Source organism: Denticeps clupeoides, chromosome 1 (assembly GCF_900700375.1).
Source record: "Denticeps clupeoides chromosome 1, fDenClu1.1, whole genome shotgun sequence".
NCBI classification, from domain to species: domain Eukaryota; kingdom Metazoa; phylum Chordata; class Actinopteri; order Clupeiformes; family Denticipitidae; genus Denticeps; species Denticeps clupeoides.
In genome coordinates this window covers 39768126-39781045 of record NC_041707.1, presented here as the reverse complement: position 1 = coordinate 39781045, position 12920 = coordinate 39768126, and the positions used below count along the sequence as shown (strand labels likewise).

At 50.1% G+C, this 12920-nt stretch overlaps 2 protein-coding genes and 2 non-coding genes across 7 annotated transcripts in view; 2 read left to right on the top strand and 2 right to left on the bottom strand.

Annotated features, from left to right (window-relative positions):
• Positions 1-22: 22 nt before the first annotated feature.
• trnaa-cgc (transfer RNA alanine (anticodon CGC)) lies at positions 23-94 on the bottom strand. The gene has a single exon. It is a non-coding gene; the product is annotated as a tRNA-Ala (tRNA).
• Positions 95-4071: 3977 nt separating this feature from the next.
• On the bottom strand, positions 4072-12620 carry coro1b (coronin, actin binding protein, 1B). Of its 3 annotated transcripts, none has more exons than XM_028985509.1 (11): positions 12510-12620; positions 10554-10759; positions 9455-9577; positions 9231-9360; positions 8316-8497; positions 7424-7543; positions 7242-7346; positions 6965-7110; positions 6817-6874; positions 5401-5688; positions 4072-5301 (listed from the first exon to the last, which is right to left on the bottom strand). In XM_028985509.1, exons 2-11 carry the CDS (start codon positions 10755-10757, stop codon positions 5179-5181), a joined length of 1479 nt encoding a protein of 492 aa, XP_028841342.1. In that variant the 5' UTR covers positions 10758-10759; positions 12510-12620; the 3' UTR covers positions 4072-5178. The 3 variants fall into 3 exon arrangements, with proteins under 3 accessions (XP_028841342.1, XP_028841321.1, XP_028841331.1); XM_028985488.1 differs by lacking the exon at positions 12510-12620 and adding an exon at positions 11150-11550; XM_028985498.1 differs by lacking the exon at positions 12510-12620 and adding an exon at positions 10898-11062.
• The window catches only part of cldnd1a (claudin domain containing 1a), a 6041-nt gene continuing 4098 nt past the window's right edge, over positions 10978-12920 (top strand). Inside the window, exons 1-2 of one of the 2 annotated variants that reach the window (XM_028986240.1) lie at positions 10978-12267; positions 12302-12600. In XM_028986240.1, the coding sequence (XP_028842073.1) occupies positions 12029-12267; positions 12302-12600 (538 nt within the window). In that variant the 5' untranslated portion in view covers positions 10978-12028. Of the gene's footprint in view, positions 12601-12920 lie in introns of both variants that reach the window. The other variant, XM_028986230.1, reaches the window with a different exon arrangement.
• Positions 11828-11917, top strand: trnar-ucu (transfer RNA arginine (anticodon UCU)). Its single transcript is given in 2 exon segments — positions 11828-11864; positions 11882-11917. It is a non-coding gene; the product is annotated as a tRNA-Arg (tRNA).

Sequence of the window (12920 nt, the reverse complement as noted above, 5' to 3'; positions counted from 1 at the left end):
GACAAAAATAAAAAAAAACTTGTGGAGATGCCGGGGATTGAACCCGGGACCTCATACATGCGAAGCATGCGCTCTACCACTGAGCTACATCCCCGGTCGGAAGATGATCGCTCGCAGCGCTCTTTCAGCCTCACACACATGCGCGCTTGGCACTTTCGTGAGTTATTTTGCTCGCTTCAGTTCGCGAAATCGCGAAAAAGGCTACATAGGCCGTTAGATGTTCCTACGCAAACCAATACTGCATAATTACCATAACATAATTAATAGAACGTAGTATTCTTCAGCAACTGAAGATTTTGTTCCGGAATAAAACGATGGTGTAAAATGTCCCGCGATTTCCTTACTCGTTATTACCTGAGGTCGGAACTGTCCCACCTTTCTTGCTGCTAATAAATCGTAAAATATCGCGAGATTTCCATACTCGTTAGTACCTGAGGTCGGAACTTATCCCCTTTTCTGCTGCTAATAAATCGTAAAATATCGCGAGATTTCATTACTTTTAGAACCTGAGATATTTTCTGCTGCCAATCAAAGGAATAAAATATCGTCAGAATTGTCCCACCTTATCTGCTGCTAATATAATTCCACCACGTTTACTGCAGTCCCCCCTTTTTTACCTTTACTGGTGATTTGTGTGGGTGCTGCTGTTCTGTTGTTTCCAATGTTGCGTCTATGGTCCAGGGGACAATATTCTGCCTCACTGTTGTCACACTGTTCACTATGTATATGGATGGGATGGCAATAAAAACTATTTAGACTCCAGATTATTAGAGAGATCTGGGTCTGTATGTTGCCACATCGAAAAATATAATGATATGGTTATAGATATAATATAATGATGAGATTATAGAATTCCCCCGTGTCCAGGCCTGGTCACATGACCTGAAAAAGGACACTGCTGCTCCAGCAGGGGCTCGTCTCAGGACTACAAGAATGATTCCTGGCCTTAGACGGAGGATTCAGGAGCCCAAGGCCTGATCATAATGGTAAAGAAAGAACTTTGCAGGGTGTTGACCCTTGACCCTTCCTAACTTTTATTTAGGTACCTTGTGATGAAAACGACTTTATGAAAAATAATGGCAGATGCGAGATGAGATGATGTATTTTACTTTGATATGACGATTGTAATAACACACCACAGTTTTTTTTATATAAAAGACAATACTTATTATTTTTTTTACATATTATACAAAAGGAATCCATCTAAAAAAAATAAATGAGTTTCATAAAATCTTTTGAAAAGGCACTGAAAACGATAGCTAATAAAAATGTGATGCTCTTCGACGTCCTCACAGAGCAGTCAGGTCAGTCCCGGCGTCCACCTCCTTTTCCTCCGACCAGATCACGCCGTCAGAAACGAGCAAACCCACTTTCTCTTCATCTTCATCATCCTCACCCTCGCGCCTGCTTCCTTTCTCTGCCGGCTCCCCGCCCTCCGCCTCGCCGTCCTTCAGTTCTTCGCCTGACTCGGCCCTCTCTCGCAGGTCCACCCCCTCCAAGCTGGAGTAGTCACCCGAGGAGTCCTCCTCGTCCCCCCCTCCCCTGTCCTCCTCCACGGGCTCCTCGTCCTCCCCGGCCCGAGGCCACAGGCGGACCCCGAGTCTGGCCTCCGCCGCGCCCACCCCGGCCCTCGCCCGGTCCCGCAGGCCGCCCCGCCCGAAGACCAGGCTGTGCAGGGTGTAGCGGCCGCGACTCTCCCGGCCCAGCCGCCTGTACAGGTACACCAGCAGCGCCAGCAGGACGATGAACAGGACCAGGAGGGACACGCAGACGGTATCGGTGGTTTTCGTCGATTCACCGGCCATAACTGGGGCTGAACGAGAAAAAGGAAAAACGTTAATCTGACTCTTTCGGGGTCAAATCGAACCTCATTTAATGCTGTACGAGTGGCATCTGTTGCTCTGTTGTCAATGTGTGTTTTCCTGGGAAAAAAAGCCAAGCCGCGCACGTAATCGGCAGCAGAAAAGGTCCCCAGCGTTCCGTGCAGGACAGAAACGGATGTGGTGCTGCTTCTACTCGCAGGAAGGCGCCCGTCGCCTAACGACTGCAAAAGCGCTCTGCGCTGGACGAAGGCGCGGCTTACGGTTACATTTTACAGCGTTTACCAGACGCCCTTATCCAGAGCGACTTACAGTCAGTAGTTACAGGGACAGTGTCCCCCTGGAGACACTCAGGGTTAAGTGTCCTGCTCAGGGACACGATGGTAGTGAGTGGGGTTCGAACCTGGGTCTTCCGGTTCACTTTCTGCAGGCGTGGTGCAGACTCGACCGAGAGAGACATGGAGCGATGAAGCAGACAGCAAAAAAACAGTAAAAAAAAAACAGTAAAAAAAACATAAAAAAAAAAAAAAAAACCTGAAATCAGCATCAGGAATGCAGACGTGCTGGACGCTTCGTTCGACAGAATGCTGGTTTCAAAGATTAATTTAAAAAATGAGAAGAAGAAAAAAAAAACATCAACTCACCACTGCGGGGCCAAAGGCGGCGTCTCTGCTGTGAAACGGGCCGGAAAGAAAACAGAGACGAAATTAGGCGAGACAAGAAGGAGAAGTGAAAAGAGGCGGGGGGCCAACACGAGAGAAGGAGTGGGAGGAGAAAGACAAAAAAAAAAAATCTGATGCGTTATAAATAGAATAAATATTACACGGGGGCCGAGATGGATAGTAAATAATCGATAAAACGGTAAAGAAAATACATTTAAACACTTACGACCTGATCAAACGCACATCTCCTACTAGTGATAACAACTTATTGGTTGAAACCTGAACCCCCCCACGATCTCACAGTGGATACAAAAAAATCAGACAGTTTTATTTAATGGAACAGTTGACAAAAAATTCCCTCTTCACGGGGCATCCGATCCCAATCGACTCTGTTCTCCTTCGTTGTCCCTGGCTGGTGGGACAACTTGTCCTGCTCCATTCGACTAGCCGAGACCACCACCACCTTTAAGAAGCAGTTGAAAACCCACTTGTGTAAAAAGTATTTCAGACAAATCTAACACACACAAAAAAAAAAACTCGTCTAGCACTTAACAGTTCCCGAGCATGTTCTTTTCTGACCTGAAGTTGGGCCTTATCAGGGCTCTTAGTTTTGAAACTAAAAATCCATAGAAACCAAATGAGAATTGCTGGTATCTTCCTCCTGTAAGTGGCTCTGGATAAAAGCGTCTGCAAATAAAGTAAAGTAAAGTAAAGTAAAGTTGACAGCACAACTACAGTTGAAGACTCACATCTTTGGAAGAAGATGGGGACCAGTTCAAAGCCTCGTTGGATAGGCCTCTAATGTCATCTTTTAAGTTTATATTTTTGCCTGAAGTTTGTCTATTTATGTATTAATTATGTTTTTCCTCAGACCTCTGTTGTAATTCTATATCTCAGGACTGTGGTTATTCTTTGCATTTACGTTGACTGTAAAAAACACTTATACTTCTGCAGTCATCCGACAACATGTGGGTTCTGTCATCTTGTAAAAGAGATCACCCCCAACATGTCTGATTAATCACCACGGCACATTTTAAAGACGGCTCCTCTTCTTCTTCACTGGAGGTGCATGCGAAACCGTTGTCTCCGCTCAGCAGGCTCGAAAGCACAACCACATCCTGTTCACGTGGGCCGCTTGCTCCGAGATGGGGGTAAACCGCACTCAAGACGTTTAAGCGGGGCGGCCTCGTGGCTGCAACGAGGTCGGGTTTTCTCCTGCAGAGTAAAATCTGCAAGGCACTCGCTGTTCTGACGAGTAGAATTTATCCTGGTAAAATGGACACCGGTTACATTACAACGTAATAATGCGTAATTACATAATTATAACACGGAAGGAACTGTAATAGGGGGCAGTGGCGGCCTAGCGGTTAATCAGAAGGTTGCCGGTTCGAATCTCGAGCTGCCCACTGCTCACCAAGGGCGATGGTTAAAAGCAGAGGACACGATTCGTTGCGTCACCGTGTGCTATGCTGCAGCGTGTCTCACAATGGCAATCGCTGCACTTACACTTCACTTAATAAGTAGTCCGTTTTAACTTAATAAGCGTAATGTCTCTGGGATCTATGAGAGCGAGTCAACAGGACACCGTATGAAAGGACACTGCATTTATTGAAACGCCTGCACAGTCAAGACACACTTTTCGTATTTCACACTCACCCCCACACCCACACAAATGGTTGTGATACAGCACATACATACTGGACACGTGAAAAGGAAGACAGAAAATAACCAAGGGAGATACTGAGCCCGGATACCGAAGCGCATCCCTGATTGCGACGCCCACCCATGACTTAAGGGAGCAAGCGAATCCCTTGAGGCAAGGCGTCGCGGGCGTCGCCTTTCCCAGGCCACGCCCCCACGCTCATGCCGTCCCCTCCCGCGAGGGCGGAAGAAGGTACAGATTTCAGCAGAAGCCCTATTAAGTGCGCTACTCCTCGAACAAGCGGTGTTAGGAGCACGGCACCTACGAAATTCTTAACAAACGAGAAACAATAAGTCATTTGCACACAGACGGCAATGCATTTGAAAAAAAATCCAGCTTCGATCTGGTTAGGTTCGTGTAAAAGGTAAAATAGTGTTTTTTTTTTTTAAAGCAGTCTCGCTGACTACAGTTTAGAGGTGTTGAGAACAACAGTGCAGCGTATATTTATATATATATTTTTTAGGCTTCAGAGGTAGAAAAAAAAAAAAAATTAAAAATATAGATTTATATATGTTTCCACTACCATAAGAAATGCTGGAACCTCAGACGTTGGTGGGGTGGGGGGAAAGAAAAGGCCAATGTGCCCGAGAGGTCTGAGCACCCTCTCCACTAAAGAAGCCGTATGTTAGCAGCAGAAACTACCTGATGTCAGGGCCCTGTTTTTTTTTTTTTTTTTTTGCACAGTGTTAATAACGAGGTCACGCGTTTTATTTAATATTTTTTATAACGAAATAAAAAAAAAAAAGAAGAAGAAAGCATGGATTTTCCATGTACATCTCAGCTAAAACCGAAACAGCACTGTTTGTGTCATCGCTGATTAGTTATCTGTGCCTCTATGGTCCCTTTTTCACTATCCACTAATTGGTTTTGATCCACTGGCCTCCCTTTTTAATGAACTACATCTCCCATGGTCCTTTGCTGCACCGCATCGCTACTACAGGGTGTCGATAAGGCTATATAGGCTGTGAGCATCCGGGGAGAGGAGAAAGGGCCGTCAGACGTCCCCGTCCTCGATCCGCGCCAGCTGCTTCTCCAGAAGATCGATCCTCTGACCCTGAGCCAGGACCAGAGCCCTCAGGGCCTTCACCTCGGCCAGCAGATCGCAGAGCGGATCCTCCTGGACGAGAGGAGAATTGCAGTGGGCGGCGTTATGCACGTCTCCGGGTCGGCAAAAAAAAAAAAAAAAAAAAAAAGAAAACGATGGTTCCACCCTCACCTCTTGCTTTGCCCGATCTGATGCTGCCTTGACCTCCTGGGCAGGTTGCAGAACATCGGTGTCTTCGAACGTTGGCGTGGTGACGGGACTGTCAGGGCTTTGGAGAGGCAGCTTGGGGCGGACCTTCACCGTGTCCCTCAGCGTGTTCTTGGACGGCGGGGCCGTGTAGCCGCCACTTAGGGAGACGAGGATAGGCGGGGCGTCCTGCCCAGCTATCCAGTCCTCAGGCACGAGGGACGGTTCCAAGCCTGCAGTGTCTGGATAAAGGTCTACCTGGAACAGGTCGGACTGCGGAGGAAAAGGGCAAAGACACAGCTGACAAGCAACATCGTTCTGCAGTACAGTTGCTTTTGGCGGCCTGTCTTAATTGTCTTTGTGTCAAGCTGTCATTTTAGTCTTTATTAGTCTTGGTCATGTGCAGACTCATTTAAACTCTAGTCAAACTTCGGTCGACTTAAAGCAGTTTAGTCAAAATGTTATGCAGAAGTATCCATGACTATTTTAGTCTAGTTTAAGTCCACGAAAACTGACGAAATTTTAGTCTAATTTTAGTCAATATAATAGTATCTTTTTTTTTTTTTTAGTAATGCAATTATATTAATTTGGCCTGGTGGTTACGGAAGCGGGAACCCATAATTAGAAGGTCGCTGGTGCCACTGAGCAAGGCACCGTCCCCACACACTGTTCCCCGGGCGCCTGTCATGGCCGCTCACTGCTCACCAAGGGTGACGGTTAAAAGCAGAGGACACATTTCCTTGTGTCACCGTTGCCTGTGCTTCACAATGACAATCACTTCACTTTCACTATTAAATCCCAGTCAATATAGTACAAGTACCTGGTTCATAATTTAAACAAGGTTACCTTATTATTATTATATTGTTGTTACCTTATATACTGAACATGGACGACGATCTGATTTCTTGCATGCTTTTCGACCGCAAGATCCTTTTCTAAGAGCCATCTCCTAACCCACGTTCTGAAATCTAAATGATGCCGAGAACGCGTATTGCTAAAGGAAATAAATGACTAAATAAATAAATCATATTTCGTCATTGATTCCGTTGAGGAGAACAACAGTACTCTGCAGCAAGAGGTCCCCGCTGACATGGAAATGGCTGGGATCTTAACCTCGACCGAGGTGCAGCCGTCCCTCGGCTTCTGCAACCGAAACCACTTTTGACATTTAAAACCGGGGCCATTCTGTTGCGGAAAGGAAGCGGAAATTCATCAGCTCCGGTTACAGACATGCATCGCACCTGACACCAGCTGACAGCAGCCACGGCAGCCACACACCAGGACTTTCGCCGTCACAGGTTGGCCGTCAGAAAGTCTGGACCAAAATGTCTCCGGACACTTTGGCCCACATAGACAATGGATGTTAAAAAAGAAAAAAAAAAAAAGTCTTTTCCGACTTACTTTCCGTGGCACCGTCATGGAGATAGGCTCCACCTTCCTCTCGTGGAGTTTGTAGAACCTGTTGGAGGTGGGGGAGGGAGAACTGCTGGTCACGCGGCGTCCAAATCAGTGGCGCCGGGTAGCGGCGGAACGGGACGAGGGACGCTACCTGGCTATCTCGCACTTGTTCACGTCCACGCCCCTCTTGCTGAGGAAACCCGCTCCTCTTTGAGGCTCCTTGCTGCTGTAGAGGCTCAGGAAGTGGACGTACGGCGACTCGTCCGTGATCTCAAAGTAACGGATGGTGCAGTCCCCCTGAAAGACACGAAAGCGAGAGCTTAGGACCAAAAAATGAGGCCCTTCGTTCGAAGAACACCGGGCCAGAAAAAACGATCCATTTGGACGCTCTGGTGGTTACTGGTTCTGGTAGGACAAGGCGGGTTTACCTTTCCACACAGGTAGACCATATTGGTGTCCGGATCGTAGAAGGGCAGCAGGACTCCGTTGCTGGTGTCCATCTCCTGGACGGCCATTGGCTCGGACATGTCCATCTACGTGAAAATCAGCCAACAGGGACACGTCAGTGAGCAGAGTTCCGGCGTCTTGTAAGGCCCCCCCACCACCTCACCGGGTCCCACAGCGCCAGCTGTCTCTCGCTCATGCGGCTGAAGCCGGTGGTGAGGATCTTCCCGTCAGACAAGAAGACGGCCCTCATTGGTCGAGTGCCCTCGTGTGCCTTCTCCCTCACCTGGGATGTAAATAAATGGCCCGGATTTATGTCAGGGGGGTTGAAATGAATCAAATTGCGATGCAAACGTGGACGATTCGGCACCGTAATGACGTTGCTTGGTGATTTTCTCGTGAAAAAGTAGTACCGGTAGTGACAGCCTCGCCCACACGGACCCTCGCCTGGTTCCGATTTATTTGAAAACATAATTTGAAGTAAATGTATAAAAATGTATGGGATGTACAGTTTGGACGCACCTTCTCATTCAACGTGTTGTCTTTATTTTCAAGACCATTTACGTTGGTAGATTCTCACTGAAGGCATCAAAACTATGAATGAACACATGTGGAGTTATGTACTTAACAAAAAGTGGAGACCTGGCCTCCACAGTCACCGGACCTGAACCCAATCCAGATGGTTTGGGGTGAGCTGGACCAACAAGTGCTAAACACCTCTGGGAACTCCTTCAAGACTGTTGGAGAAGCATTTCAGGTGACGTCCTCTTGAAGCTCATCGAGAGAATGCCAAGAGTGTGCAAAGCAGTAATCAGAGCAAAGAAACTAGAATATAAAACATGTTTTCACTTATTTCACCTTTTTTTGTTAAGTACATAACTCCACATGTGTTCATTCATAGTGCTGATGCCTTCAGTGAGAATCTACCAACGTAAATGGTCATGAAGATAAAGACAACACATGGCGGTTCCAACCACTAGTATCCGCGCCACGTTGCGCGTGTTGTGTACGTGTGTGGCAGGTCGGCCGGGGATTAACAAGTTACTGTGGAGCAGGACCTTAAGCACGGTCCCCCTCCGCGGGTCGATGACACGCAAGGCTTTGTCCTTGCAGGTGGTGCAGATGGCGCTGCCCTCTTTATTCCAGCTCACGCTGTAGATCAGGTCGGGATGGGCGTCGGGCAGCTGGTACACCAGCTCCCCCGTGCCGACGTCCCACACGCAGAGCAGGTTGTCACAGCCTGGAGAAAAAAAACGTACAGACCAGCAACATTAAATACGAGAATAACATCCGAGTGATAATAGTACGTAGTGCTGGTTCATGTGGACCAAAAAAAAAAAAAAAAAAAGTCATGACAATAGTTTATTTTTTTTTCTTCTAGTTTATGTTGAATATGTATCCGCATTTAGTCAAAATCTCAAGTCTCAAAGTAAGGGGGGGATTTCTGGAAAATATCATTAGTATAAATTCCACCGTCGTGGCGGCAAGGTAGCCGAAACCTTTCAACAGCTGCGGAAAAAGGATTTCGGAAACTGCCCCTCCAACAAGCCTGCGGGGCACGTGATTGGCCGCAGGTTTTGTCCAACCGAATTTTATAATGTAAATTTATCATGGTAGTAGGGTGGTAGTGGCCTAGCGGGTAACACACTCGCCTAAGGACCAGAAGACCCGGGTTCGAATCCCACTTACTACCATCGTGTCCCTGAGCAGGACACTTAACCCTGAGTGTCTCCAGAGGGACACGGTCCCTGTAACTACTGGTTGTAAGTTGCTTGTCTTTGCCTGGATAAAAACAAATAAATAAATAAAACCATAACGGTTGGACGGTTTCAAAACTTGCTTCGGTGGCACAAGAGGGACAACCTATATTTACCGTAGTTCTTCATTTGGACGCGACGCAAGCCAGATTATCCACATTTAGGCCGCGTCCACTCAGACAGACGGAACAAGACACGCCCACGGCGAGAGGTTACCAGCAGTCAGGAGGATGTTGAGAGTCGTCGGGTGCCACGCCACGATGCCCACCCGCTTGCTGTGGCCTTCCAGGGTCACCGCAGCCTCCGTCAAGGGCGCGGTCAGCCCGCCGTCGGGAATCTGCCACACCTGCCGCCCACGTCAACAACAAGGAGCCAGTTAACTCCCGCGCGCCGGTCGCCGTGACAACCACGCGGCCACAGGAGCGGTGACGAGCTCTCACCTTGACGGTGCAGTCCTCGCTGGCGCTCGCGATGACGTTGTCGTCGTGTGGGCACCACTGCACGTCCAGCACGGGCGCGGCATGGCCACATACCGTCGGGGTGGCTTGGTCCACGCGGCCGCTCTGAAAACGAGAACAGACCGAATGTGTCCTCTTGGAGGCTAACGCTTGGTTACACGGTCACCATCAGTGTCACAGAGGGACACTTTGGGACTTCTTAACTACCATTGGAATTCAAAGAAGCTCTTGCTGCATGCTGATTGGTCAGTCTCATCGCGTGAGTCTTTCGGTGTTTAGCCAAAGCCAAAAGGAGCTCACAGTGTCCTCCTGACCTGTCACCCCAAGCCGGCCATGTAGTGGCAGTAGCCGGCAGTTGAAAAACACGGGGTTTCTCGAGCCACCTGCACCGACCATTGCCTCGTATCTGCACCGACCAGTTTTGATGCCTTCAGTGAGAATCTACCAACGTAAACGGTCATGAAAATAAGGAAAACACAAACTTTTGGCCTGTACTGTATACTGCTGTGGAGGGGCACACCAGATGCAGCCGAAACTGTATTACTTTTTACTATGAGGGGTATTAGAGGGGATCTCACTATACGATTATATTACGATATTGTACATATTGTGCACAGCACACGGTGCACACAGTGAAACGTGTCCTCTGCTTTTAACCATCACCCTTGGTGAGCAGTGGGCAGCCATGACAGGCGCCCGGGGAGCAGTGTGTGGGGACGGTGCTTTGCTCAGTGGCACCTCAACGGATCGAGGATTCGAACCGGCAACCTTCCGATTACGGGGGCGCTTCCTTAACCGCTAGGCCACCACCGCCCCCCCAAAAACGCAGAAACAGAGCCGGGATGGGTCCGTCGTGTTTCACGGTTTTCGGAAAAATTCCCTGTTCCCAGCAGTACAGCGCCATCTACGGTCGTGGAGGTTCTCGCTAAAAGAAAAACGCTCGACAGCACCACCCGGCGGACTAAGTTAGAATGCAAAAATATCGATGTATCGAAACACACACACACACACACATATATATACATACATACACACAAATATATATATATATATATATATATATAGGGGGAAGGGGGCGAACCTTGGACAGCGGCAGCACCAGGAAGGCTCCGCCTCCGCTGGCCTCGACGATCACGGCGACGAACTTGGGGTTCGCGGCGCACAGGGGTCCCTCCCACGTCACCCGCGTCACCCGCACGTCGTCCAGGCACTGCTCGGCCTTCCACGCCTGGGCGAAGACGTGCCGGAACTTGCTCTGGCGGACCACACCCCTCCTGAAGGACATGGCTGGGTGGGGCAGCGAGAGAGAGAGAGAGAGAGAGAGAGGAGAAAAATAATAATAATAATAATAAAGCTGGGATGCTGAAAGCAAAAAAAAAAAAAAATGGCGAATGTGTCCCCGGGGTCCCCCAAAAACAGGCGCACCCCCTTCCTCCTCGGGCGAAGAGCGCAGCTTCCGCGTCCTCCTGCTCCACCCTGCCGCTCTCACATGACCGGACTTGCAGGGCCCATTCCGGGGCGTTTAAACGTCGCCCCCGGGCGCGCTTTCTCTCGCCGCTTTAACGTGGACTCTAACCGGGGATGGGTCGTGCGTGGGGTAATAACACGGGACACGTCGATCCGTGCATGCATAAGAATAACAATAATAAAGAAACACGACTCGTTACACCGACGTACCTGAGATCGGGGGAGAGAAGAGCCTGATCACGGGAATAATCCGCCCGCCGTCGGTAACCTAATCCTCCGCGGCGTCCGAGGCGAAGGCAGAGTCGCTCGCAAAAGACGATAAAACGCCCAGTTCATATATATATATGTATAAAAAAGATAAGAAATTCCGCGCCGGTTTGGTAATATTTACGTCGGGCGCGCGTGGATTTTGCGCGTCGACGTCTTCTTTTTTCCTTTTTTTTTGGAAGCAGGTAGGCGTGGAAACAGGTACGGGTCACTTCATCGCGGTCCGGACCGCGTCGGAATGGCACGCTGGGATCGGCGCTTCCGCTCGGCGCGGACCTCGATGCGCTCACCGGTGAGGGCGTCGCGTTGCTTTCCTCCGCGCGTTGCGCCGCGCGGCGGCTCTGATTGGTCCGCGACGCAGAGCCTTTGTTCAAGCCCGACGCGAGGGGGGGGAATAGCGTGCGACCGCTCTGATTATGCAAACAAGCGGCGTCATTAAAACAAAAATCACACACACGCAAACAAAATAAATATTAAAAACGTGATTTTTAATATTTAAAATAAACGGGGTCTGGACGCGGATCTGCGTGGGGGGAAAAACGTCACGGCGCAGCACGCGCAGCCTCGGACCCGCGGCCTAAACCGAGATGAAGTGGAGGCCGCGCGTAGTGCGCAACAGGTGGCTCCGTGGCGCAATGGATAGCGCATTGGACTTCTAGGCAGACGGTCGAGGTCATTCAAAGGTTGTGGGTTCGAGTCCCACCGGAGTCGCATTTTGGGCTGCAAATAAAAAAAACAATAACATATATGTAATACAATCGCTGCTCTGATATTATCATTATCGATAAAGTAAACGAATGACGACGCGTCCCCCACGTCGCTATGCTTGCCGGCCTGGTTGAAAGAACTACAAGTCCCAGACCGCCCGGCGTTTCTGGGACAGGGACACGAGTGGATTTACTGGCGCGGCGAGGGAAGGAAGGGAGGATTCCCAGCAGCCCGGCGCTCTTATGGCGACCGAGCTATAAATTGCGACAGATGGGCGGCGACAGATGGGACGTCGTGGAAAATAGGACAATCCGCACCGAGGGCGGAAAAACACGCGCGTCGTGGGCTTCGCTCCACCGATCCGTCGATTTCGCCGCCGTTTCGCGGGAACGCCATGGTGGACAACCGCTACGCCACGGCGCTGGTGATCGGCTTCGTGCTCAGCCTGCTGGCCACCGTGTACCTCGCCGTGGCCGTGGGCACGCAGCACTGGTACCAGTACGCCAGCCCGCCGGCCCACGGCGACGCCAACGCGTCCGAGCTGCGCGCGCTGCACGAGGAGTTCGTGGACGGCGAGTTCGACGAGAAGACCTACAGCGACTCGCTCTTCCGCCTCAACGGGACCCTGGGACTGTGGTGGCGCTGCGTGCTGGCGCCCACCGACGCCGGCTGGCACACGCAGCCCGGTGAGGTCACCCCTGGCCAGGTGGCACAGTTACTGCTGCACTTAATGTCACTGCGTAACTTTATTTAAATGTAACATGTAATTCATGTAACGAGGGGCGGTGCATGTAACATGGGGAGGTGCATGGAGGGGCGGTGCATGTAACGAGGGGCGGTGCATGTAACATGGGGAGGTGCATGGAGGGGCGGTGCATGTAACATGGGGCAGTGCATGTAACGAGGGGCGGTGCATGTAACATGGGGCGGTGCATGTAACGAGGGGCGGTGCATGTAACATGGGGAGGTGCATGGAGGGGCGGTGCATGTAACATGGGGCGGTGCA